At 55.7% G+C, this 25,638-nt stretch overlaps 1 protein-coding gene across 5 annotated transcripts in view; it reads left to right on the top strand.

Moving 5' to 3' along the window:
- Positions 1-265: 265 nt before the first annotated feature.
- Positions 266-25,638, top strand: part of PRKAG2 (protein kinase AMP-activated non-catalytic subunit gamma 2) — a 257,901-nt gene continuing 232,528 nt past the window's right edge. For 2 of the 5 annotated variants that reach the window (XM_042975691.1, XM_042975684.1), the window contains exon 1: positions 268-898. In XM_042975691.1, coding sequence (XP_042831625.1) covers positions 785-898 — 114 coding nt within the window. In that variant the 5' untranslated portion in view covers positions 268-784. Of the gene's footprint in view, positions 899-25,638 lie in introns of all 5 variants that reach the window. The other 3 variants (XM_042975704.1, XM_042975698.1, XM_042975711.1) reach the window with 2 other exon arrangements.

Genomic DNA, 25,638 nt, shown 5'->3' with positions numbered 1-25,638 from the left:
GCCCAGCCTGCCGGGCCGCGCCGCCCCTCGCCGCCGGCTCCCTGTCCCCGGGACGCGGCGCGGCGGTGGGACGCAGCGGGCGCGCCCTCCGGCTGGCAGGGCCGCGCCAGCCGAGCCGCCGCCCGAACTTCGGCGCGCAGCCGAGCGGGGAGCCCAATTGCCGGGGCGTTCGCGTTTGCGCCTCCTCCTCCCTCCCCCCCGCCCCATCTCGCCCAGAAGGGGGACGGGCCGAGTTCCAGGCTCGCGGCTGGTTCATTCTGCGGCCCAGGATTATATTTACACACACACTGTCCCACTCTCGCCAGATTGTCCGCTTCGGCGCAGGCACGGGAGGGTTGTTTTCCAAAGTACCGTCTTTCCCTGCACCTGCCTTTCAGATCACCTCTGGGAACCTGTGGGAGGAGCTGACAGGGTGGACAATGTTGCTTCGCTTTGCAAAAGGAAGAAAACTTTGTCACCCAGAGGGAGACCTCTGCCACGCGTAACCCGGAGAGAGACCAAGAACCAGGACAGACTTTGGCTTTGATTTTGCATCGATGAGCCCGTAAAGAGGAAGAGGACACGTGAACTCAGCGCACACGCCGACCGCCATCCTCCCCGGTGGCGGCGGCCCCAGGTACCTGCGCCACCTTCCCTCCCCGCGGAAGTCCCCACGCGGTGTCTCCGGGGTGGAAGGCTAATCATCAAGAGCGCGCGGCTCGAGGCCGACGGCAGGGGCCGGGCGAAGAAGGAGAGGACCGAATTGCAGGAACGAGTTACCCGGAATTAACTTCTGGTTAAAGTTATGGGAAGCTCGGCCATGGACACCAAGAAGAAGAAAGAGGTTTCCAGCCCCGGCGAGAGCAGCGGCAAAAAAAATCCCAGCCAGAAGAGGCGTTCGCTGCGAGTGCACATCCCGGTGAGTGCCAGCAGCGCGGTGCCCGGCTCCCCACCCTCGCCCGGTCGTCTACCCCGGCGCCGAAGCGGTTAACGCGGGACGCCCCGCGCGCGTCGTGCGTGCCCCTCCTGTCACTTTGGGCCGCCCGGGGATGGGTGGCGGCGCGGGGTCGAGCTGAGCCGCCGATCCCGGGCTCCATCTGTCTCGGCGACCGTCAGCGGCGGCGGCACGGGAGGGGGCGCGCGGGGCGGCCGGTGGCGGGCTGGGCGTAGCCCCGGATCCCGCCTGGTGCGGGTGCTGGGGGGCGGCGCGTAGTGTTGTTTTGTTGAAAAAGGACGGTGTGGACTGCGCTCCGGGGAGGTGGAGCCGCGCGCGGCTGCCGGGGCCGGAGGGGCGGGGCAGTGGGCGGGGACAGCGCGCGGGAGGCGGGGGGGTGGGGGGGATGTGTGTGGCTGTGTAGCTGCGCCCCGAAACGGACCTTCCCCCTTCCCAGTTCCCCTCGGGGTGTGCCTGGGCCCGGGGCGCCGGCGGGGGGGGGTTCCTCTGCAGCCATTCCTTGTGCCTGTCCCCGGGAGCACATTTCGGGCATTTGGGGGTTCGGGACTCCCTAACGCGTGCGGAGCTGCCACGAACTTCAGCCCCGGCCACGCCGGCAGCCCCGCCCGGACTTTGGCGACTTCGATCGGTCTGCGGCTCGACTCTGTCCAACTGGAGGGAGCGCCGGGAGGGGGCGTGCGCCCACCCTGGGTTTTGGCTACCCAGGGGAGCCGCGGCCTTCCCCAGCGTCCCCATCGGGAAGTCAGGTGGTGGGGCGTGCGGCGCAGCCCCTACGGGCACTCGAGAGAAACCCCCAACTGGGTCACGCCCCTGACCTCCACCAGCCAAGTAGATGTTTGTCCAGATACATGGACGGACGGACGCACGCACGCACGCACGCACACAGGCACAAACATACACACAGAGCGGTGGGCTCCGTGAAGAATGTTGGTTCTCTCCCTGGGGAGGTTTAGTTCTCTCTCGGGGGATGACCGGTTCTGGGCACCGGGTGGGAGTGCGAGGTGAGTCCCACCCTCTGAGGACTGCCTCCGACAGGGCAGGGCTGGGGAGGGGCTGCTGGCCTCTCACTTCCCCTCTGCGAACCCCGTTAGGCACTTTCCTTCAGTGTTTGTTGAACAAAGTCCCCCCCTTTCCCTTCCGTGTGTGCGTACACTCCCGCCTTATAGCGACGTTGAAATAAAACAATTCACGGGAAAGCTCTTGCGAACGTAAATAGTGTGGTATGAATGGATGGTTGTCACATCTGCATCAGGGCAACTGGTTTTAAAAAGAGAGGCCTAGAGAGAAGAAAATGACACTGCCCAGTGTCAGGCCATATTGTACCCAGGCGGACTGGTGAGGACGGTTCCAGATGCGGTGTTGGGGCTGCTGGAGGGGCGGTGCTGGTGGTGAGTGCGGGACAAAGTCCGGAACCCAGAAGAAGACTTGAGGGGCCACGCTGTGAAAGTGGGAAGGCCACGGTGTAGCTGGAATCCTCTGACCACCCCTTCTTGCTGCTGGACGTGATTTTGGCTGCTTTCCACAACCTTCTTGGCATGATCCATCCCATACCAGAAGTGCTTTTCACTCAGTTGTCCCACACATGTGTCTAGTGCGCTGGTTGATGGCGAGATCAGGGGTGAAAGAGAGGGTCTCTGTCTCCTTCCTTATAGGGCTTGTATTTGCTGGTGGGACCGGGGCGGGGGGGGGGGGCGGCGAGCTTCTTCTCCTTGACCATCTAGTAATTGCCTGTTGACCGCTGCACCGGGTTGGTGAGAGTCATACTCTAGTTGGGGAAACATGGCATTCAGACAGACGCTGGCACATGACCCAAGGGCATCCGATGACCGGTGCTGGCAGCCACTGCTTTCAGAGGGGAGAGAGGGAGAGGGGACAGCGTACTGACGTGTTCCGAGAGACATCAGACCCAGAGGTGGTAGGCAGGACAGAGCCACGTGTGAGAAGCCTGGATTACTCCCACCAGCAAACCAGCTGGAGCACCTCCGTGAGTTGGGGGTTGGATGATGGCTTCCGGGTACAGCAAAGAGCCCCTTCTCATGGAAGAAAGGGTGTGGGAATCAGAAACGGAGTGAGGCCCCATCAAGGAGGGCCCTGAAGTAAGCTTGCCAGATTTAGCAAATAAAAATTTCGGATAAACAAGGAATAACTTTTTAGTACGTGAATGTCCCATGCGCCATTTGGGATGAACTTGTGCTGAAAATATCATCCATCGTTGTCTGAAATCCCAGCTTGGGTGTCCTGTATCTTTCCGGGCAGCTCTCACTGGTCCAGTGCACCCTCAGGAAAGAGCCCTCGTGAGGTCCCTAGTGTGTCCACACAGCTTGTCTGTGCACTGAATTGGATTGAGTCCCTTTTGGACATGATCAGCCCCAGTCTTTCCCCCCGTATCTGGTGCATGAACAGAACCATGACCTAGGGTGTCGGGGTGTTGCAGTCACGGTGAACCTCCCTCCCAGGCTCTGATTATCTTACCGTCTTTACTCTCCTTGCTACCAATAGCACCTGCTGTGCCCTGAGACACCAGAATGGGGGATCCATTTCCGAGGTTGCCCTAGGGCCTATGGGTTATAGCAGGTAACAGAGACCTGGAATCACGAACTATAGTAACTGATGAACTGAACGCGATGAAGGGAGAATGGCCCTTGGGCCTGATGGAGGATGAAGCCCGGCTTGGTTTTAGTCCCTTCCTTAGGTGGCCGGGCTCACCCCTTTCTGGCAAAGGGGAAGGTGGGAGAGAGGGGAGGAAGGGGAAGCGGGAGTTCGGACTCCTCTGGGGGTTGCCCGGGGCCCGTAAAGGAACGAGATGGGCGCCATGTTTAGAATCGTGGTGGGTTGGCGCCTCGCCCTGGTTCTCTTCCCTCAACCTTCCTCCCCAGTGTAAAGCAGGAATAATAATGAAGGGGGTGGGAATGGTTTTGGAAAGTAACTCCTTGGAAGCCTAGCCGTGTGTGGCATTCTGCCAGAATTTTGCCAGAGAAACTTGTCTGGAGAAGGTATATTCTTTTTTTTTTTTTTTTTTGGTACCAGAAGAAGCAGCTTCTCTATTAATGCTGAAATTCATATGTCCCAGACCTTTTTAAATTGATAACTGTGGACCGGCATACTGTGGGTCTTTGGAACTGTTTAGAAGCCAGTGATAGAGCAGGAGGCCATGGGGGAGGGAAGGGCTTCAGAGAGAAGGACTCTGCAGGAGCCTGAGGGGACACCGAGGCAGGCCTGCAGGAGCTCAGGCTCCAGGGGCCCGGTATTTACCGCCAATGGAAGGCATGGGTCCCCGGGCCTCCCGGGAGAGGTGCTCCAGAAATCCTTCATGGTCGCTGGAGACACACTAAAACTAGAGCCAAGAGTAGCTGGCTGGTTGCAGAAGGTTGTGAACACAGCACTTGGCTCGGGCAGGCCGGTCACTCGTGATGGCTTTGCCCGTGGAGGGAAGCCTGACACTGCTTGAGGCCCAGCGCCTTCTACACGGGGGATGCGCCTGTGACTTGCATGTGACCAATAGCCTCCATCCAACCACTTCCACTCTGTTCAGGGACCCCAGAAGGGGGGTGGGGCATGGGCTGGACGCAGGCGGGACCAGAGCCGCCCTTCTGCCCACCCCCGCCCCCCGGGGCGTGGAGGACCGAGTGCCTAGAGTGCTGGCTACCTGTCACATCACTAAAATACCACAGCCTGAGCCTCAGTGAAAGGCAAGGGATGCCATGCAGTACAGGGAGGGTATCGCTTTTGTTCTTGGCCTTGGCCTTGGTCAGTTTGTACCCCTTGAACAAGATTTGTTGAGTAGGGGTTTCAGGCAGGGTTTTCTGTGGTTCCTGGACCAGCTTAAGTACAAACACCCATTGTTTGTTTACTACATAAAATCCTGAGTAACAGCCCAGACCTACTGAATCAGAATCTCTGAGGAGTGGGACCATGGTTCCGTGTTTCTGATAAGTTCTCCAGGTGTGTCTTATGCTTACAGTGGTGTAAATATTAAAATAATTGTTTTTCAACTTCCCCAGTGTTAGTACTGATCTCTTTCTTCTACCCCTGTGAGTTATTCTTTCTACCTGTCTGTTTAGGTATCCATTCATCCATCTGTCCATCCACCCATCCATCTACTTATGTATCTGCCTATCTATCTATCTATCTATCTATCATCTATCCATCTATCCATCCACTTATGTATGTATGTATGTATGTATGTATCTATATATCATCTATCCACTTATCCATCCATCCATCCATCCACCCATCCATCTATTTATGTATCTATTTATCCATCTATCTATCCATCTATCTATCCATCTACTTATGTATCTGTCTGTCTATCATCTATCCATCCATCCATCCATCCATCCATCCATCCACCCACCCATCTATCTTATCTATCTATCCATCCATCCATTTATCCATCCATCCATCCATCCATCCATCCACCCATCCACCTACTTATGTATGTATGTATGTATGTATGTATGTATGTATGTATGTATCTATCTATCTATCTATCTATCTATCTATCTACCTATCATCTATCTTATCTATCATGTATCCATCCATCCATCCATCCATCCATCCATCCAATCCATCTATCTACTTATGTATCTGCTTGTCTGTCTATCTATCTATCTATCTATCTATCTATCTATCTATCTATCTATCTATCAGCTATACATCCATCCATCCATCTTCATCTGTCATGTATACTTTTCCAGTTGTCATTGGGAAGAGATGTCCTTGGCTACTGACTCTTGAACAATGGTAAGATACTTCTGGCTCCCAAATAAATATGGAAGCCCACATCCACCCCCAGCCAGGGTAGCCCAGTGCGGGCCAGCCTGTCAGGGCACAATGGAATGCTTCTTGATTCTGCCCTATGGTGCATCTTGGACGCCCTGAGTGTAGGCTCTTCTAGGGCCCAGAGTATGATATCAGGACACTCAAGCTTCAGGCGAAGCTCCCCAGTGATGGAGTCTCCAGAACTGTCCTGTGGCTCCAGGGTTTATAAATGAGGGCGGGGTACCCCTCCACGCTTGCAGGATGTGAGTGTGGCTGACTGGGGAGTGGGCTTCCTGAAGCATGGGCATAGCACGTTGGCTGAATGTCAGGAAGGCACAGTCGGGCCCTGAGCCTGTGGAGGGAATGGGCGGGAAGAGTATGGATAAAGAAGTCCCCTTCCTTGTGGGCTCTGCCCTGTGGCTTGTGCACACATCTCCAGGGACCAGCTCCCTTAGCGATATAAGCAGAGCATGCACAAAACTAAGGGATTTGCTGAGTCACCGTTCTGTGCCCTGGGGTGTGCCCTCGGGCTGGGATACACCCTTATCTCATCCCCCCACCCCACTTCACAGGTGGCCCCGCCGAGAACAAGCACACCCCGCCCCCATCCCATGGTTGGATGACAGGTGGAAATGGAATGTGAGAGCCCAGCCTCTGCTGCTGGTGCTCACTGGGTCCTAGTACCCCATCTGTGGAGGGGTTCGAGACCCTTGAGCAAACCAGGCTCTGATGACCTCTGCAACTATGGATGTCATGGAGCATGATTTCAGCAAGCGGACATCTCTAGTACTCAGGTAGCAAAGACAGAAGCAGCCACCCAATATGGCTCGAATGCTCAGTATCCCGTCTTCCCACACGTCGTGTTAGGGTTTTCGTTGCTTTGCAAGTACTCCCCTGCCCTGCTTGCTTTGAGCTGGCCTCCTCCTGGGGTGAAACCCAGCAGAGCTATATTCTACTGCTAACGTCCAGCCAGAGGTAGGACTTCTGAGGTTCCTAACCCCCAGATGGACTGAAGGAGCATGGAAGCACTTGGCCCTTACCTTCTCACCCGCTCAGACCTCATCCCATAACTTCTAATTTTTAAAAATTTTTTTTTTAATTTTTTAAATGTTTATTTCTGAGACAGAGACAGAGGAAGACAGAGCATGAGTGGGGGAGGGGCACAGAGAGAGAGAGGGAGACACGGAATCTGAAGCAGGCTCCAGGCTCCGAGCTGTCGGCACAGACCCCGACGCGGGGCTCGAACTCACAAACCGCGAGATCACGACCTGAGCCGAAGTCAGAGGCTCGACCAACTGAGCCACCCAGGCGCCCCTTTAATGTTTATTTTTGAGAGAGAGAGAGAGAAACGGAGTGCAAGAGAGGGAGGGGCAGAGAGAGAGGGAGACAGAAATTGAAGCAGGCTCTAGGCTCCGAGCTGTCAGCACAGACCCCGACACGGGGCTCAAACCCACGAACCGTGAGATCATGACCTGAGCCGAAGTCGGACGCTCGACCGACTGAGCCACCCAGGCGCCCCCATCCCATAACTTCTAAATCGGTTTGTATCTTCTCAAACCATTCAGACAAATACATGTGCTTTTCCATGAGGCTGTTTCCCTGTTTTCTTTTACTTTTCCCATTTTTCCCTTTTGATTTGTTCAGCTCACTGCCAACGATGTTCTGTTTCTGAGCACCGTTTTACTTTTATGGGGGCGACCCTGGTTACTAAACAGGGCAGCTGTCCCTACAGAGCTGGGTTAGAATCCAGCTCTGTTTCCCCATTCCTCTCCAGCCACCCTCCCTTTGACCCAGAACAGTGAATATGATGGCACGCGAAAACACCACTTGTCTCCTGCCTCTTTCAAGACGGTGGCCCAAACCGTCTTGAAACCCCATGATGCCAAACCAGAGGTCAAATTGTCGTCAAGGTCTTTTAAAATCTAGGGCAAATCAAGGCCCATGAGGCGCAGAGCCGTCAAGAGCTGAGGCCGAGTCCTTAATTTGCTTGGTGAACTGACTGTGATCTTCCTCTAACGGGGCAGAGGAGCCTTGTGGCGGTCAAGCTGTGTCCCTGAGGCTTACCCACGGGGATCCTTAGAGACCCCACTGCACAGCGTATGCAGCTGGGACAGAGGAAGGGGTCGGCTCTTCCCGGGCCCGGCTTGGCCTCCAGGGGACAGCTGGCGTGGCCCACGGCGACATGGTTAATCTCAGCCTCACTACCTCGTTCTTCCACTGCCTACTTTGAAAATAATTTGGTCTCCATTCTTTTCCTTCCTGTTGACAGGAAGCCCTTCTCTGCCGGCTCAGGGGCTTGTCACAGACCAATCAGATATCATCCAGGCTTTGGGGTTTCTGCCAGGGCCTCTGTGTTTTGATGTACTCTGACCTGGCAGTGAGGTTGCTGGACAGTGTGCAACAGAGACCGATTTGCTCTTGGTGGCCCCAGGGGTCCAGCCTTTTTTCCATGAGGCCAAGGCTGTGGGAAGCCCTGCATCGCTGTCCCCTTGCTGCGGAGGGGGAGCACAGAGAGGGCTCAGCCGGCTGCATAGCCCAGCTCAGGACGGCACTGGGGTGACCTCCCTTTGTGCGGGGGGGGGGGGGGTGGGAGGATGGGGGGGCGATGGGGGAGCCGTAGAAAGGACACAACCCGGCCATGGGACACCGACTTCTTGCTCTTGAAAGAGAAGGAGGGCTGGGGGATGGCTGGGGATCACATTTACGGGTAGGTAGGGTTAAAGCTGGCACTGGGAAGCCAGTCGATTCATTTCTGTCTGTTTTCCAGGCGATGGGGTGGTTCTCAGGATACAGAGATGAACAGGGTTATGGGTTGAATTGTGTCCCCCAAAAGATCTGCTGAAGTCCTAACTCCTTGGTACCTGTGCACGGGACCTTATTTGGAAATAGGGTCTTTGGGTGTGTGAGTAGCCCGGTTAAGATGAGGCCATTAGGCCGGGCCCCTAACCCAGGATGACTGGCGCCCTTCTATGAAGAGAAGGGCGCAGACACTGAGGGAAGGTCATGCGAGGACGGACGCAGCTCTGGGTTCCTTCCTCTTGGTTCCACCCCTTGCGGCACGGGCCATGCGATAGCCACCGGGTCGGGGCCTTGAGGCTGTGATCACCTGGCCCCATTCTTGTCTACAGCGTATTATGTAATCAAACACCCCAGAGAGATTCCTCCTCGAAATTCAGACACTGCTCGATGGGTAGTTTCATTCATAGTAGCTATGACTGATCAATATCATCGACTGTAAGATACCACCTGGGATGGCAGGGTTGTCATCAGATTTGGCTAACACTGATGGACCACTTGCCATGGGGCAGGCCTGTATTTTTATATAAGCCACCTCTCTATCTCACCAATCAGCCTACTGTTATCGGTGTTCCTAGCCTCACCGTAGACAAAGGGGGTAGGCTGTCTGTGGCTCACGGCTATTCTAGCCTAACCCGCCTAGAAAACTCTCGGTTGTGTTTTCATTGGGTTTTTGATGTCTCTGCTTGGCCCCACTCCAGCCCCGGGCTTTTGATGGCTCGAGACCAGTCCAGGCAGCGTGGCAGCACGGGGGTGGGAGGTAAGGACTGCTCAGTAGGAAGGGGACACCACCCACGTGATGGGCGCGCGGGAAGCGAAACACCTGGTCTGGACAGCTGCCCTCTAGTGGTTTGCCAGGTCTCAGTACACTTTACGTGGCTCCTACATTTTTATTTCTACTTAATTTTTTTTTGAGAGAGCACGTATGCTCACGTGCACGAGTGTGGGAGGGGCAGAAAGAGAAGGTGAGAGAGAGAATCCCAAGCAGCTCAGCACAGAGCGCGATTCGGGGCTCAGTCTCAAGACCATGAGATCACGACCTGAGCCAAGATCAAGAGTCGGACGCTCAGCCGACTGAGCCACTTAGACGCCCCAATGGCTCCTACATTTTTTAGAGGAAGGTCATTGAAAGCAATTCTTTATCTTTCTCATCTCAAAAAGAAACAATCCACCTTCTATAATTTCATAGCTCTTATTCTGTAGGTCTTTTTCATTTTTTTTAAATAATAATTGAAATAATGGAATATTTCATTTTTTTTTAATAATGGAATACTAAACCAGGAATTGGAAAATCCTGTGTCGAGTCTTCTGCCAAATAGCCACAGAACTTTCTCTTGGTATGTCAGCAGACGCTTCGCAAAGGCCTGTTGTGTGCCAGGCACTGTGCAAGCCTCAGAGAGGACAATTGTGACCTTCTCCCGACCAGGCTTAGAGGCTGCAGAGGAGCCTTGAACATCTGTCACCATATCAGTTCACCTGTGCTGCCATCCAAACACCCCAGGGGCGCCTGGGTGGCTCAGTTGGTTGAGCCTCCAACCTTGGCTCAGGTCACGATCTCGCAGTCTGTGAGTTCGAGCCCCGCGTCGGGCTCACTGATATCAACCTGCTTCAGATCCTTGGTCCCCCTGTCTCTCTGCCCCTCCTCCGCTTGTGCTCGCTCTCTCTTAGAAATAAATAAACATTAAAAAAAAACAACCCAAAACATAGTGACTTAAAACAACACACATTTACTATTTCTGAAGTATATATAGTATATATAATAATTAGTATTATACGTAATCAACATATTGATTATATTATTACATAAGTACACGTTAACATATAGCTATATAAATATAACCTATTGACATGTTATTGAATTATAATATGTAAGACGATATGAAGGTCTTAAGTGGGTTTATATATTACATAATAATGTTATTTAATAATTAATGTTACATAATTAATATATACTTGTTTTAATTATATAACTAACACATAGAAGTGTATTTAGTATATAACGTGTATGTGTAATTCTTCTATGCTGAGATCGTGTACGAGGATTGCAGTCTGGGTCTCCACTGGGCTCCAGCGAGGAAGCAGGGCTTCCCGGAAGACAGGTGGGCTCCAGGGGGCTTTGAGTGACACAGGAGTGGTGGAACTGGGTCCTCGCAAAGCTGGGCATCTGACGGGGTCGCCCAACCTTCCATTTCATCACCGGAGACGGGCGAGTGTCAGAGGTGCCGTTTGGCTCGTGGGGAGAGGTCAGTGCCAGGAGGACAGAGAAGTTACTTTCCTTGTCACTTTTCTCTGCTTGTGAAGTGTGTTTTGAGATTGACATGAGTGTGGGGCACAGGAAATAGAATGTTCTCAGCTCACAGAGGGAAATGCCGGGCAGCTGTACCAAACCGGTCTCAGGGAGTAACCCAGCCAGGTGACTTCCCTGCCAGGTGCCAGAGAAGGTGGGGGAGCTGACCGGGAACCCCTCAGAATGAAGAGACAGCCTCGGGAGGTTAAGGGACTTGCCAGAGGTCACATGATTGGCCAGGGCCAAAGCAGGGAGGACAAACCAGGTTTCCTCCTGGAGGGATGCTGGGGAGTGAGGCGAGCCTTTGTGGCAGGGAAGGCGTTTGGAGAGCCACAGTCCCATCTGCCTGCGCCACTGTGGCTCTCTGCCAGAGTGACCTGCACCTTGGGTTAGATCAGAAAACAAAGTCAAAGCAGTTCTGTTTTCAGTGGCTGAAAAAATTAATTAAAAAAAGAATTTATTACCATAATAAAATCATAATAAACAAAATGCAGAAGCTTAAGGTCCAACGGACATATTTGGTTGTATGCCTATTTAATGGTGAGCTACCCTCAAATGATCTTTGTTACTCTCACCTAAACATTGCTCTTAGCTAACGATTTTGGGCCTCTAGCTTTGGTCCTCTGGTGGCGGGGGAAGGAAAGAAAGCCAGATGGGGCAGAGGGAGAAGTTAGACTGTGCAGGAGTCACAACAAAGACCTTAGCTGACCCACTGGAACATTCTGGAACCGGGATGGTCCTTCAGAGTTGTCCTGGATTGGCGCAAGGGTGGCCAGACTTTTGTCTCCTTAATTAGATCACATGCTCCCTGAGGATAGCATGCGTCTGTACTTCCATGCCCTTGCCCCTGGGAAACCACCTCCGTGCGGCCAATTCGAACATTGACATTGAGGATATTGGTGAGGAAATGCAGAAGCCCGAGTAACTGGGGGAAAGAAATAAATATGAGCAGTCTTTGAGAATCCAAATGCTTGGTTCCCTCGGTCTGCTAATTCTGAAAAATCTGGGTGAATCCATTATCTACAAATCTTATGAAAAAATAATTTTCAGGCAAACCATGTTTTGTTGGTTCAATAAAAGAGCAATTTTTTAGGAACCTTATTATATTCGTTCTTTTTTCCCTTCATCTCCGACCTGAGAAAGTTATTTGGGCTTTTGCTCAGGCTAACTGACTGGTAAGAGCGTCGTAAATATGTCAGGCGGTATTTTAGATGGCATCGCGATCCTTCTCTGATTGGAACCCGGGCCGGCACCTAGACGGACGTAAGATGCCCTCACAAGCAGCGAGGGAGGGGACGGTTGGCCCAAGGCCAGGTACCAGCCTCTTGGCCTCACCGCCTTTGGACCAGAGGAGGGGGGAGCCTCCCCCACCCAGGCAACAGACACGGACTTAGCTGTTATTTGTGTGACTGTCTCTAGAACAGAATCCTTTACGTCAGCAGGGAAACCGTGGTGGTTTTCATCTGTTCTGTGGAAGGGTGTCGTGGTAGGGGGTGTAGGTTTGGGCATCAAAGGCCAGCGTTGCAATTCTAGTGCTACCATTTGTTCACTGTCTTTTGGGCCATTTCCTGGTATTCTCTGAGCCTCAGTGTCCTCACCGGTCAAATGTGGGTAATAGTCCCCACCTCACAGGGCTTGGAGCGTGGACCTTGAAATGAGGTCCAGGGGGAAAATCAAGAATGTTGGCTTCCCCGCTCCTATAAAGGGGACCCATGGGTAAGATCACCCTAAGAATATAGTTGTGCCACCACCCCACTCCAGGTTTTCTGGGAGAGTCCCATGGTAAGATAATTTTATTCTTTTCAATGGAGGTGATTCTTAATTATACCTTCCAACGCGAATTTGTTTGTTTTTAATGTTTATTTAATTTGAAAGAGAGAGTCCGAGCATGAGCGGGGGAAGGGGCAGAGAGAGACAGAGGGAGACACAGAATCCGAAGCAGGCACCAGGCTCTGAGCTGTGAGCACAGAGCCTGACGCGGGGCTGGAACCCGTGACCCTTGAGATCATGACCTGAGCCGAAGTTGGACGCTTAACGGACTGAGCCACCCAGGCGCCCCAGGTGTGAATTTGTTTTTATCCCTTGTCATGCTGTGGCTAAATACATGCACGTATTTATGTCGCAGATCTCCTTAGTTACGGTGAGAGAGTTCAAACGGCCAAGGTGCTGTGCCCGCAGGGAGAGCAGGTGTGGGCCACAGGGCTGAGGGGTTGAGCCCCTAGCTGAACACGGAATGATCATGGAACATAGGCATGGCCTCTGCCGGGAACAACAGCTCTGGGTGGAGCTGCTGGGAGCTGGGCGGGGGTGCCGCACTGTCCCTTCTGTCTTCCGGTTCATCCCCCGTGAGGTGAGATCAACCCCCACCTGCCTCCCAGAAGGACTTGGGGACCGTGTGTGATTCTCAGGCATAGAGTCTGTTTTGCGTCTGTTCCTCACAGGCTGCTGACGAGTCCTCGATTCGGAGAGGGATGGAGGCATGTGATGGGGCGATGGGGCTTCGACGGGGGGCGGAAGGGCCCCCCGCCCAGGGCTGGCATTTCGCGCTACCTGCCGAAACCGCAGGGGCCCGCCTGCCTCCTGTCCTCCCAGCCCTCAGTCCCAGCAGGTGGGGCCCGGGCCCACAGTGGCAAGACGGTGACCGCATGGCAGAAGGGAGGCTCTCTCCCAACCTCACGTCCGTCACGTCCGTCCCCCGGCTTTGATGGCTCGGGCCGGTCCTGTAACCAGAGATTTCCCTCTGCTGCCCTGATGACCCCTGTGGGCACAGGGGTCGGTTCCTTGTCACCCAGCTCAACACTGACCCCCGACAGAGCTGCACACGTACCCCTGGCGTGTTAGCACCCAGTCCTCACGCACCAGGGCGCAGTTCGGGGGGCCGGGAGGAGGCCTTCCTCCCGTCCCAGAGGCCGACGGGGTCGGACGGGCGGGGCCCAGCGTGGTCCCGCCGCCTACGTGGGGACTCGCTGCCTAGCTGGTGGGTGGCCTAGCAGGTGCCATAGAGAAACACGAAGCGTCACGGGCCACGTGGCTCTGACAATGCAAAGAGCGGCGCTGGGTGCTGATGCCAACTGCGGACCCGCTTCTGGGCATGAAGCCTCAGGCGGGCGGGGACACGAAGGCCCGTCCCCAAGGTCCCCCCCAGAAGGCCCCCGAGTCGTGCTGCGGGTCAAGCGCCCGTTCGCCGTGGGGGTGAAAATCCCGGGACCGAAGACCCCAACGGGTTCCTGGCGTCCTTGGCTTCTTTCTTTAGAGAGTCACACGTCTCCGAGGGGGGCGATCCGCGTCCCACCCTTTTCCACACGCACGCGGGACTTCCTGTTGAGAGGAGGAGAAGGCCCGGACGACCGCGGCCACCGGCATCCCCTGGCGGGCACGGCTCAGAAGTGGCCCAGATGTCACTTCCCCCGGGGTCGGCGGTCCTGGGCAGTGCGGTGTCCCCTCCCCGCAGAAGCCTCAGGAGTCTGTTCTGTGACAGACGGGAGAGACACTGACCTACATCCAGGTTTGCCTCAGAAGGCTCTGGTTCACTCCCCAGCGGAATTTATGTTCCACTGGTCTTTCTGGTCCCCCAGGGCACCCACATGTCACGGCTGGGCTCTCGGGTGGACAGACTCAGACTCGGGGACAGACGCGTGGCTATTCGGGGAGGAGGGAGTGAGGTGCGAGGTGGTCTCACGAAGGCCTCAGCGGACACGTCAGAGCTGTGCTGGGTCAGTCAGTCATCAGATCAGGGCCGGCCCTGGCCCTGGACCCCGGGGCCCCCTCAGCCTGGACGCTTGTCCCCAGGGGAGGAGGAACAGAGGTCAGAGCTGTGCTGGAGGTGGGAGGGAGGGGTGAGGTCTGCCCCGCACCGTGCCGTCTGGGTGGCATATGACTCAGGGTCGGCCTGGAGAGAAAGGAAGGGAAACAGTGGCTGATGGACGACGGGGCAGTGGAAGTGGCTGAGGCTCGCCGCCGAGCCCAGTTTACTTACCGGGCGAGTCCTATGGGTGCCCCCATTCTGCAGGTGGGAATCCGTGCACGGCAGAGGCCGGGCTCCAAGCCCGAGCGGTCTGGCACCTGAGCCCCGTGCTGAGCCCCCGCGCCTTATAGCCCCGTGGTCTGGGGGGCCGTGCGCCCTGAGGACACGAGAGGAAGGGGTGAGCGACCCTCAGTCCTTGTTACAGGCTGACGGCAGACGACTGAGTCTGAAGGCTTTCTCTGGGCCGGCTGACGGGTCCCCCTTGGGCCCAGCTGCTCTGTGGCAGGTGACGCCCCAGTGCTGAGCTTGTGTGCCTCCGTGGTCTGTAGCGGGGAGCCAGCCGGCAAGAGAAGAAGCTTCCTGAATGCCACGCGGGCAAAGGAAGTGAGTTTTCCCCACCCTGGACCATCATGTCATCTTGTATACGGTGCCGTCCTTCCCCTGCCCCTCGTCTCGGCCCGGGACAGGCCCTGACTCTCCTTCGTGGCCTCTGCCTCTAACCTGCCTATATCGTCCGCGCACATCCTCCAGAGCAGTGGCCGGTCCTTGGCTGCTTGACAATGGATGGGTCGCAGGGTTTTTCCTAACGTTGCTTTCCCGAAATTACACTGTCTGTGGTCCCTCAAAGGGTGCCCTCGTTGTCAAAGCTGAAGGACGCAGACAGGCACTCAGGCCGCGGGCTTCCCACCAGCCCTTTCTCTTGTCATCTGTTCCCTTTTCCCCCTCCTTTGCTCTATTTTCTCTCCTCCTTTGTGTTTCTTTTTAATTTTTTTCCGTTTTCGTCCGTCTCCCTGCCCTGAATCTCTTCTCATCCTTTGTTTTGTTTCTTTGGGGCAAGGTTTCACCAGGCCTGAAAAACCTGCCTCCTGACCCAATTCTCTTCCCTGGGTTACCACACCCGCCGAGAGGCACTGGTGAGCCAGGTCCCTGTGGGGACACTGCCCCTTGTGCCGCGAGGCTTGCCTGCTTCTTTCTTCACCCGCTCCGAGCTGTCAGCACAGAGCCTGATGCAGGGCTCGAACTCACGGACCGTGAGATCATGACCTGAGCTGAAGTCAGATGCTCAGCCGACTGAGCCCCCCAGGTGCCCCGGCAAATGCAATATTTGAAGCAGGTGTGGTTGCCTCCAAACTCTTACCCTGTAAGATTTCTTCTCATTACCCCCTGCAAGTCCCAATGAGGTGGTACAGAGGGTTCTAGAAAGGCCTGCCCAGGAGCTGCATGCATCACAGGATGGAGATTGCCTGTCACCTGTGCATGTTCCTAAGGACCCTTCCTTAGATTCCGGGTCTTGTCAAGGTCCTGACCAGGAGATCTGGGGCCCTGGGTTTCCCACCTGTTGTATCTCTAACTAGATGAGCCCGTGGCGCGGCCGAATCTAATTTGCTTCCTTTGTAAACGAGCAGGAAGGATGCCCACCCGTGGGCCGTTTGGAGCCTAAAACGACGTCCCATAAAGTGCCTCGCCTGCAGCAAACTTGAATGAATTATAATTATGAAAATCTCTTCTTCATTTGTTTGGCTGTGATGTTGGATAAGCCCCAAGAGACAACGTGTGGCATGTGCCTGCCAGGGCCAGGACTCGTGGCTGTGGGGGCAGCATCTCTCCGGACCTGCCCCGCTTGGTTTTTCTGTGGCCGCTGTTTCCCCTCCTCTCGTGTGCTTTAATCTTGCTGCATTGCAGCGTCCTTTCGGTCATGAAGACAGGCTATAAATAAGTTCTCACTGGGACTCGATACATTCTTTTTTCCTTTTTCTTATAAATTCTAGTTCAACAAGCAAACAAACAAATCTCCGGGGGGGGGGGGCATGCCAGGTGGGGGTGTGGAGCTGGGCCCGTTCCTGGTCCTTTTTATTTCTGCCCTCACTTTTCTTCCCTCCTCCCACCCGCCCCACTTCCCTGATGGCACATCCCACACGCACCCATCTTCCTGCTGTCTCCTTGGATGGTAGAGTGTGGACCGTGGGGTGTAGACAGTGGGGTTTCGATGGTGGTATGCACGGACAGTGGGTGTGGGTGCCGGGGCGCACGGACGGGGGGGTGTGTGTAGTGAGGTGGCTCGATCCCAGGGCCCAGTCTCAGCCCAGGAAGAGCAGGGGCCCGCAGCCATCTCGAGCTGGGCAGAGAGGCCGTCCCCTGCTGGAACTCTGTCCTTTCTTGCAGTGTGCCCTTGCGTGTCCCCCGTTCCATGGTCTCCCGTGCGCTCATCTGTCCCTCAAGGTGCTGGTTTGGGAATCACGGGAGATGGGACAGGAGGACAGGGGACTCTGGTTGCTGACAGTCCTTGTGTCTGAGTGCTAAAACAGCCCTGTCCCCTAGGACCCAGGAGAGCCGAGTCCCAGCTCCGTTGTACAAGCTCAGACGGGGTCACCTAACCCCTGTGGACTTCATTCCAGAAGGTCTTTAAGACCCCGTGAACCGTCGGGCTCAAACATCAGGTGGTCGTCCTTTCCGGACAGAAGCCAGATCGCCCCTGCCTGACCCTTGCAGAGATGGGGGGGCGGGCACTGCCTGGATGTCGCACACGGTTCTTCTGCTCAGGGGACCCAGATCTACTTCCACATGCCCACGCCGTGCCAGGGGGACACACACGGGCGCTCTTTGGGCAGGGGCTCTCTGGCCCCAGCCCCCCACGGCGCTGGTGGAGGTCGAGGACCGTGCCACCCCCAGCCTCACACCCAGCCACACGGGAGCGTGCGCTTCCGGAGCCCTAGAGAGAGGGTCCCCTGAATGCAGGTGTGCACGTGTGTGCGTGCACGTGCGTGTGTTGTGTGCAGACAAAGAGAGACGGAGACAGACGTGTAGATACCCACATACAGACGCCGACCGGGAAACGATGTTTTCTGGAGTTTTTAAGTTGAATCCAACCGCTTGGAGGTTCATTTCGAATACGATCTTTAGAGGAAAACCTGCCAGTGGCTGGAGGGGCAGGAGGCCTTTAGGACATACACAGCATGGCCAGGTCGTAAAACGAGAAGTGAGCTGGGCTAAAGGAAGGGGATTTTGGGGCTTCGATTTTGCGGCCGATGATCTGAGCGTCGTCGGGCAGACGGCCGGGCCTGGCCTTGAGGCCACAGTTTCCGCATCTGTGACGTGCGGGGGCCTGGATTCAGTCGTGGTTCGGCGGGGCCGGAAGCAATGCGACGGGTTCTCAGGAAAAGCCTGGATTGGGAGGGGAAGTCTGGGTCTGAGTCACATTTGTCCCCCTGTCATCTTCGGGCCCCGTTTCCCCGATGGTGAAAAGCGGTTGAAGATAGGAGGTTAAACCAAATGAAATATCCAATATTTGACCATGTTTTTTTTAACCTCGAGAATGATAAGCCTAGAGTTCAACCTAATATCTGATCCACTCGCCCTATAAAATGGTTGAAACTGTCGTTATGAAACAAGCGATCTAAGAATCATCTTTAAAAAGCAAAGTCTCAGAAATGCAAATTATTTGATTGACGGCCCTGGCATTTTGGTTTTCCCCCCTTTGCTGAAATCGAGTGTTTCTCTTCCTTCTTCTGGACTCCCGCCGAGTGGCCAGGCTGTGGCCCCGTGGGTCCCTCCGTCAGAGGCAGGCCTGCAAACAGTGAGCCCGCACGCAGCCAGCCCTGTCGGCCTCGTCACAATTGTCACCTACTTCTTCTTTTTCTTTTTCTAATGTTTATTTATTTTTGAGAGAGAGAGAGAGAGAGAGACAAAGCACAAGCAGGGGAGAGACATAGAGAGAGGGAAACAGAATCCAAAGCAGGCTTCAGGCTCCACACTGTGAGCACAGAGCCCGATGCGGGGCTCGAACTCACGGACCGTGAGACCATGACCTGAGCCAAAGTCGGACGCATAGCTGACTGAGTTACCCAGGTGCCCCATTATCGTCACCTACTTTTAAAAAGTTGAAGAGAAAAAGTTGTCACGTCGCGTCTCGCGGGGGCGAGCTCTGCGAGGGGTTCACGAAACAGTGACCTCAGGCCAGATTCCGGAGACACTCGGTGTATCCGTGGAATGCTCAGGAAGCCATTGGAGGCAGCCGCCCCCTCCCCAGGGTGAAATCAATCTAGTCCCCAGCTGGAGCCGCCGAGGGCGGGCGTCCCTCCTCCCGCTGGTGGGGGCTGAGTCGGGGCCACTCGAGGCTCTGAGATGGAAAAGAGGAAAAGCTGGGGTCCTGGCTTTCTGGGGGGGGGTGAAGATCTGAGCCGTGTTCCTGTGGGGCGGGGGCCCTTAGGGTGACAGCATTACCGTGGGAGCCTCGGGGCTCTAGGGTGGAATCTACACTCCTGGCCAGAGCCCTGGACCTCACAAGCTGGCCTCGGCGGCCCTGATGCACCTCGTGACAGGCGACGGATGGAGTGTTTCTCCTGTGCCCTGGGCTGGCGCTGGGCTAGGCCGGGCAGGACAGATGGCTCCTACTCTCCCTTCCTAAGGCCGCAGCCGCTGCCACCTCCCAGGGGCCAGGCCGCCCCGCCAAACGGTTCGCAGGCTTTGTGCAGGTGCGGGGTTCCCATCTATCCATCCACTCATCGGTGCTGATTGACGGTTTGCTTTGAAGCGGGTGTTCTTCTAGACGCAGGGGAGGGGAGGGGAGAGGTGCAGGAGACAGGCAAGGCCAGCCTTCCCATGTGGGTCACCGGAGGGCTTCTCTGGGCCGCGACTGCTGTCCCTGTGCCCCAGCTGAGGGGAGCGAAGGTGAGCCCCTCACCTGGGTCGACATAGGGCACGGCCCCAGCGGGAAGCCAAGGCATCCAAGGAGTGAGTGTCAGAGGTGACAGGCTTGAAGGTACGCTCAGTTTATGGAAGGTGGTGACACAGGGTAAGACACACGGATGTGAGGTGTGGAGGAGGGTCTGTGCAAAGCAAGGCTTCTGGTGCTTTTTTCCAGAAGCACCCACCCCTGGTACTCCTGACACATGAGACCGCCTCCACCCCAAAGCGTCCGCGGCCCCGAGCCCCAGGAATGCGTTCCAGGCTGTTTGCTTTAGGGCTCCACGGGGTGTCAAGGGTTAATGGTTAAGGATTTGACAGTAACAATAAAACCGAAGCCTGTAATTTCTGCTGAAGGGGGTGGGGGGGGGGGAATACGGAAATTTCCACTTGTAGCCGACTTTGGAGAGAAACATCAACATCAGAAAAAAACAGCTCGCCCACAACTGCCGTGTTTATGATGAATATCCAGGGCCCGGCCAGCGACGGAGGCGGCCCACTCGCGGCGAGAGGGGCAGAAGTTTCCAGAAAAGGGGGAGCTGCTTGGCAAAAGCAGAAGCAACTTGTTTGCAGAGGCCCCCGACTTGCCAGCCTCAAACGGGGAAAACTTGTTCTTAGCAAAGTGCCCAAGTGCATTATGTCAGCAGGAAGATGCACTCCCTCTCCGGAAAGTTTGTGGGTTTGGCCTTTCACAATTTATTGTCATCACCAAGCTGAACTCCGGCCTTTGCTGAGGTTTTTTTTTTTTTTTTTTTTTCTTTCCTCCCTTTGCTCGGTGTGTGTTTGTTTTGTGATATTTCCCTACCAGGCCATGAGAAGTCTGCTAGTTAGCGGTTGTCTTAGGGGGAAGAGTAGAAGTTCTTTGTTTCTCAGAATAAGGTGTTCAGACAGAGACGAAAGCATTTAGCACGAGCCCTGGCCGTCACTGCTGGAGGAACTTGCGCCCCCCGATCCGTAGCCCGACTTATTTCTTGGGGGTGGAAGCAGGTGGAGGTCACGGCCTCTGGAGGCAGAGAAAGTCTTGAGGGTTCCTGATTCGCTGTTCTAGAACTTGGCTTCCAAGCTGATGATCGTCAGCCGCTGTGACAGGGGATCAGGACGTCTTCCCTTTCCTCCTCGGCCCCGAGTGTCTTTCTGTGCTTCACTGGACAGATAAGCTGGCCAGGTGGGCAGGCACTGGGGATGGGCATGGGCATTTTTCCAGGACACAGGACAGTGCGGTTACCATGAGTGCAAAGGCGCTTGGGGGAAAACTCAACGGTTTCGGAATCTGAACACCTGAGTTCACATCCAGGCCCAGGATGCCTCCGCTGGCTGCGAGCTTGGGCTGGTTTATCCCAAGAGGACGGTTGCTTCTCAGCCTCAGTTTCCCAACCCTGAGAGACACGGAATATTCACCACGTCAGGTTATTCGGAGGCAGAGCACAGGACAAGTCTCCTTATGCCCGGTGCTCCTTTCTTCCCTTTCCGAGTTGGAGTAATCGCGTGTTCTCTAATCACTTAGCAGTTTAAATCAACAGGCAAATTGGATCTCTTCTTCCAGGAGAAACCTTCTGGAGGGGTACCTTCCGTGGTTCTGTGTCCCGTCCTGCCTCATTTCAGCCGGTCTGTGGTGCCAAGGGTCTCAGCCTCACTGGCACTGCCCTCCAGTGCCCGGGGTCCCCAGGCTGGGCACCCTGCCGCCCAGTGGGGCCCGTCTTTGGGACCGCTACGCTGTCCTCTGGAAAATGGCAGAGCACTGGGGAGTGAGCACGGCCAGATTCCCCGACTAGCCCTGCCCAGACATAGCAGGTGCGGTGGGCTGAATCATGTCCCCCCAAAAGATACGTCGAAGTCCTCCCTCCCCTCCCCCAGTACCTCAGAATGTGGCGTTATTTAGAAAGAGGGTCATTGCAGATGGCTTTGGTTGTGATAGCAAGGCAGGCCCCTCACCCACTAGGACAGTGTCCTTTTGAGGAGAGGAAACACAGACCCACAGAGAGGAGGAGGCCGTGTGAGGACGAGGCAGAGACTGAGTGACGGCAGCCACCAGAGGCTGGAAAAGGCAAGGGAGGACTGTCCCCTCCAGGTCTCAGAGGGAGCTCTCCCGCCTCCGGATTTGGGACTTTCAGCCTCTGGAACGGGGAGAGAATACATGTGTGTGGTTTGAAGTCCCCCAGCGCGTAGTGCGGAGTTAAGGCCACCCCGGGGCGAGGACACAACAGTGTTGGTGTTTCTTTTCACCCTCTGCCTTTGGCTCTCCTGCCCCTCCAGCCAGAGGCAAATGGACATGGGGGAGAAACTGAGGCATGCAGCGCCTTGACCCAGCGCTTCCCCACCCGTCTTCCGGGATCCCGAGATCACTCGGAATCTAGCAGAAGAATTCAAGGAAACGGGTGCGTTGCCAGCACTGCCCGAGCCCCGAGGGTGGGAGAGAGCTCCAACTGCTAGAACTTTCTCCAGAGCCACTTCATCAGGAAATCCTTTCCCCGAGCAGAGCAGCTGGCCTCTCGAGGCCCGAGAGCGAGCCCCCGGGCCTGTCCCCGCGGCTCCGGGCGACTCCGCCAGCCCCCCGCCCCTTCCTCGCCTGCCCTGGATGTGAAGGAGAAACGAGATGATGTGTGCAGACTGCATTTGAACTTCATCTTCGAAGTTATTTATTATCCTTGGTTTTGTTTTCTCGTTTCGCGACCATCAGAAAATGTAAGGGGTTTGTCCGAGGTTTCGTCTGGTCGGGGTACAAAGGCTGAGCGCCGAAGCCTGTCCTTTGCCATCTGGCTTTGCAGCCGGGGCTGGGGGGGTAGCGTGAACCCTCGCCGCAGGGTCTAAGGGCCAGCGGGCTGCTGGTAAATGGTTAACAACTGGCTTAGACGAGCGGTCCGGATTTGGGATGCTTGTTGATTGCCTGTGTGCGCTGTGTCACCTGCCCCAATGGGTCCCTGCCAGCGTGACCTCAGAGGGGTGCACGGCCTCCTCTGCTGACCCCGACCACAGAGGAAGGAAGCCTCGTGTCTAAAAGGAAAGCCACGGGGCGGCTGGATGGCTCAGTCGGTTAAGCGTCTGACTTCGGCTCGGGTCACGATCTCATGGTTTGTGGGTTGGTGCCCCGTGCCGGGCTCTGTGCTGACAGGTGTGGAGCCTGCTTGGGATTCTCTTTCCCTCTCTCTCTCAAAATAAGTAAATAAACTTAAAAAAAAAAAAATAAAGGCAGCAATAAAAGGAAAGCCGCTTAGAAAGACTTCCCATGCAGGGCAAGAGGAAGGGGGTGCTGGGCGTGGGGCGAGGGCCAGGCCAGCCCTCCCAGGGCACATTGTTGGCACTTGGCCACTCCGTGTACCAGATTAGCTCATTGTCACTGTGGAGGAACTGCGTCTTCAGGGGATGACAAAGCCCCAGGTCAGGCATGGAGATGGGGGGGGGGGGGGCGCCAGTCCAGGGGGGTATAACCTGAGCAGGATGCTCCATCCCGGGTCTCAGTCTTCCAGGGCCTAAGGAGGACCAGTTCTTGGACAGAGAGGCTGGGCAGAAGCGCTAGGGGGCCACCGTCCCCCAGTGACGTGGCTTGAAAGAAGGAACAGAGCTGGCGATGAAAGGTCACCCAAGACCAGCTCCCCTAAGTCACATCTGCACCGGGCAGGCCCCTCGCTCCTACCCGTCGGCCACACCTGACCCGTGCCCGGGGGGAATTTACCAGCAGCCCACGGGCTCCCCTTCGATGCCTTGCCAAGGAGGGAGCTTTCTGCCAGCACCCCCTCCCGCAGCCGCAACTGGTGCCGTGTGCCCACCGTGACGCCACGTAGCCAGAGGCCCCAGCCTCGGGCCACAGTCTTCCTGCAAGGTCACGGTGGTTCACTGGGAGGTTCCATGCCCCGTTCACCCATTCTCCCCTGTAGCTCCCCCCCCCGCCCCCGCAGGCACAGGCTTTGCACACAGCAGCCCCCTCCCCCACACTTTGCCCCCAGGCCCACTTTTATTATCACAGCCTTGATGATCCCCTGAGAACAATTCAGCAAGCAGGTAGGGACTCACGTTTGTGTCATTAAAACCCAAATCCCCTTGCGAAACGACTGGGCTCCGTTCCCAACCGTGCTCTCTGGGGGGCCCTCTTCATCTATGACCACATTTCACGGAACAGCCGTGGAACCGTCCTCGGCTTTACAAACTTTGTAAAGTGCAAATGCGGAAAAGGTATCAGAACATACTATTTCCCGGGGCGCCTGCGTGGCTCAGTCGGTCGTGATCTCCCAGGGCGTGGGTTCGGTCCCCGCGTCGGGCTCTGTGCCGACAGCTCGGAGCCTGGAGCCTGCTGCGGGTTCTGTGTCTCCCTCGATCTCTGCCCCTCCCCCGCTCGTGCTCTGTCTGTCTGTCTCTCTCTCTCCCAAAACTAAAGAAACATTGAAAAAAATTTAAAAAATACTATTTCCTGAAACCTGTAGTGATCGTAAGAGTAGGATTCATTTTGCAAAGATAATTGGAAGAATGCTCCCAGCTCTTCACACACACGTGAACGTACACACACACGTACACACATACAGTTACACACACACAGCACACACATATTATACACACACACACACACACGCATTTAAACACACAAGTACACACATGCCCGCACCTGCACGCACACACCCATTCCCACGTACATTCACACACGCACACGCACATCCGTGCGCACGCGCGTGCGTGCCTGGGCTGACACGCCATCTCCCACTGGGGTCCCGTGTGACTCAGCCTCAGGGAAACAGAGGCAGCCCCCTGGGGTGAGTTAGTCCCAAACTGCAGTGATTCACTCAAACGGCACAATTTTTACCCTGAGCACTATTGGTTCTCTTAAACCTGTTCGTATAAAGCAACCAGCGTGGCTGGCTGTAAACCGTAACAACAGATGCATAAGCATAAGGGTAAATCGTGTCCATCTGGGAACCGTCCGAAATCACCCTCGGAGAACCCGGCCCCCGGAGGAAGGCAGCGGAGCCCCGAGCGGCAGACCGCAGGGCTGCGGAGCAAACGAGTGTGGGCGTCCTGCCACCGGGGTGTTGGACGGACTCCGACCTCTTAGGTGGGTCCTTTTCCCCACCACCTCCCACTCTAACCGCGTGTCCGGTCACGTGGCCTCCTCCTCCGCCCGTAAGGAGGGGTGGGAGGCAGCCAGAAGCCTGAAGGTGTCTCGAGGCACCTTTTTAAAATTTTGTCATCTTTAGTTTTTTATTTTCGAGGGAGAGCACGAGCAGGGGAGGGGCAGGCTCCGCGCTGTCAGCACAGAGCCCGACGCAGGGCTCCAGCTCAACAACCTCTTGATCGTGACCTGAGCCAAAGTCGGACGCTCAACCCCCCGAGCCACCCAGGGGCCCCTCCTCTTTCCTTGCTTCATTTCCCCTCTCACCTCCTGGTCGCTGAAATTCCCTTTCCATGAAACGATACTGATTCGTTTGTCCAAACAAATCTTTACTGAGCATTTAGCTGGTGCCAGGTGCTGTTCGAGACGCTGGGGCTACCAGTTGACAAAACTGTTGGAAACCCCTAACCCAGGGGCTTCCATTCCAGTGTGGAATAGATACAATCGACCCCAACACACCCAAGTGTATTTCAGTGAGTCTGCTGATTCCCAGGGAGTTTATCTCGTGAGTTTGTTTGCACCAGGACCTACAACAGACATAACAGTAACAATAATGGCTTAAGCTTCTCAACTGCTCACTCGGTGCCGGCGGCTGGTGGTATTCTCTACTCTGTCGTGTTTCAGTTTTAAAAAACTAGTGTGGAGGGCCCACTTAGAGTCATTTTATGATCTACCGGAGGGGCAGCGTTTGAAAAACACTGCTCGGAGAGATACCCTCACCTAGGTGCGACGGTCTTCTTGCTGTCACACGACCCCCTCTCCGCCTAGTCCTGTCTTGCCCCTCTGGTAAATGGAGGCCCTCCTCCAGCTCCTCCAGGAGCGCCACTGACCTCCATGACAGGAGCTGAGAGCTAGACTGGTGTCGGAGATGAGACAGTCTAGTGGCATCTCCCCATCTTACAGAAGAGTAAGCTGAGGCCCAGAGGTCACCAGTAGACACCAGACTCAAGGCCGGACCTCTGAGGGGAGCCGCCTTAACTTTCCCATGGCCCGACCACACCCCTTTGTTTCCCCGTCCTATAGGGTGTAGGCCCTTGGAAAAGGCCCGGGAAATGGAAGGATTGGGTTCTGTGCTTGCTTCCTCCATGACTTCCCTCCACCCGCACTCCCCACCCTCC

The sequence above is a fragment of the Panthera tigris genome, chromosome A2, assembly GCF_018350195.1.
Source record: "Panthera tigris isolate Pti1 chromosome A2, P.tigris_Pti1_mat1.1, whole genome shotgun sequence".
NCBI classification, from domain to species: domain Eukaryota; kingdom Metazoa; phylum Chordata; class Mammalia; order Carnivora; family Felidae; genus Panthera; species Panthera tigris.
The sequence above is the reverse complement of the archived record's forward strand: the minus strand, read 5'-3'. Positions and strand labels throughout refer to the sequence as shown.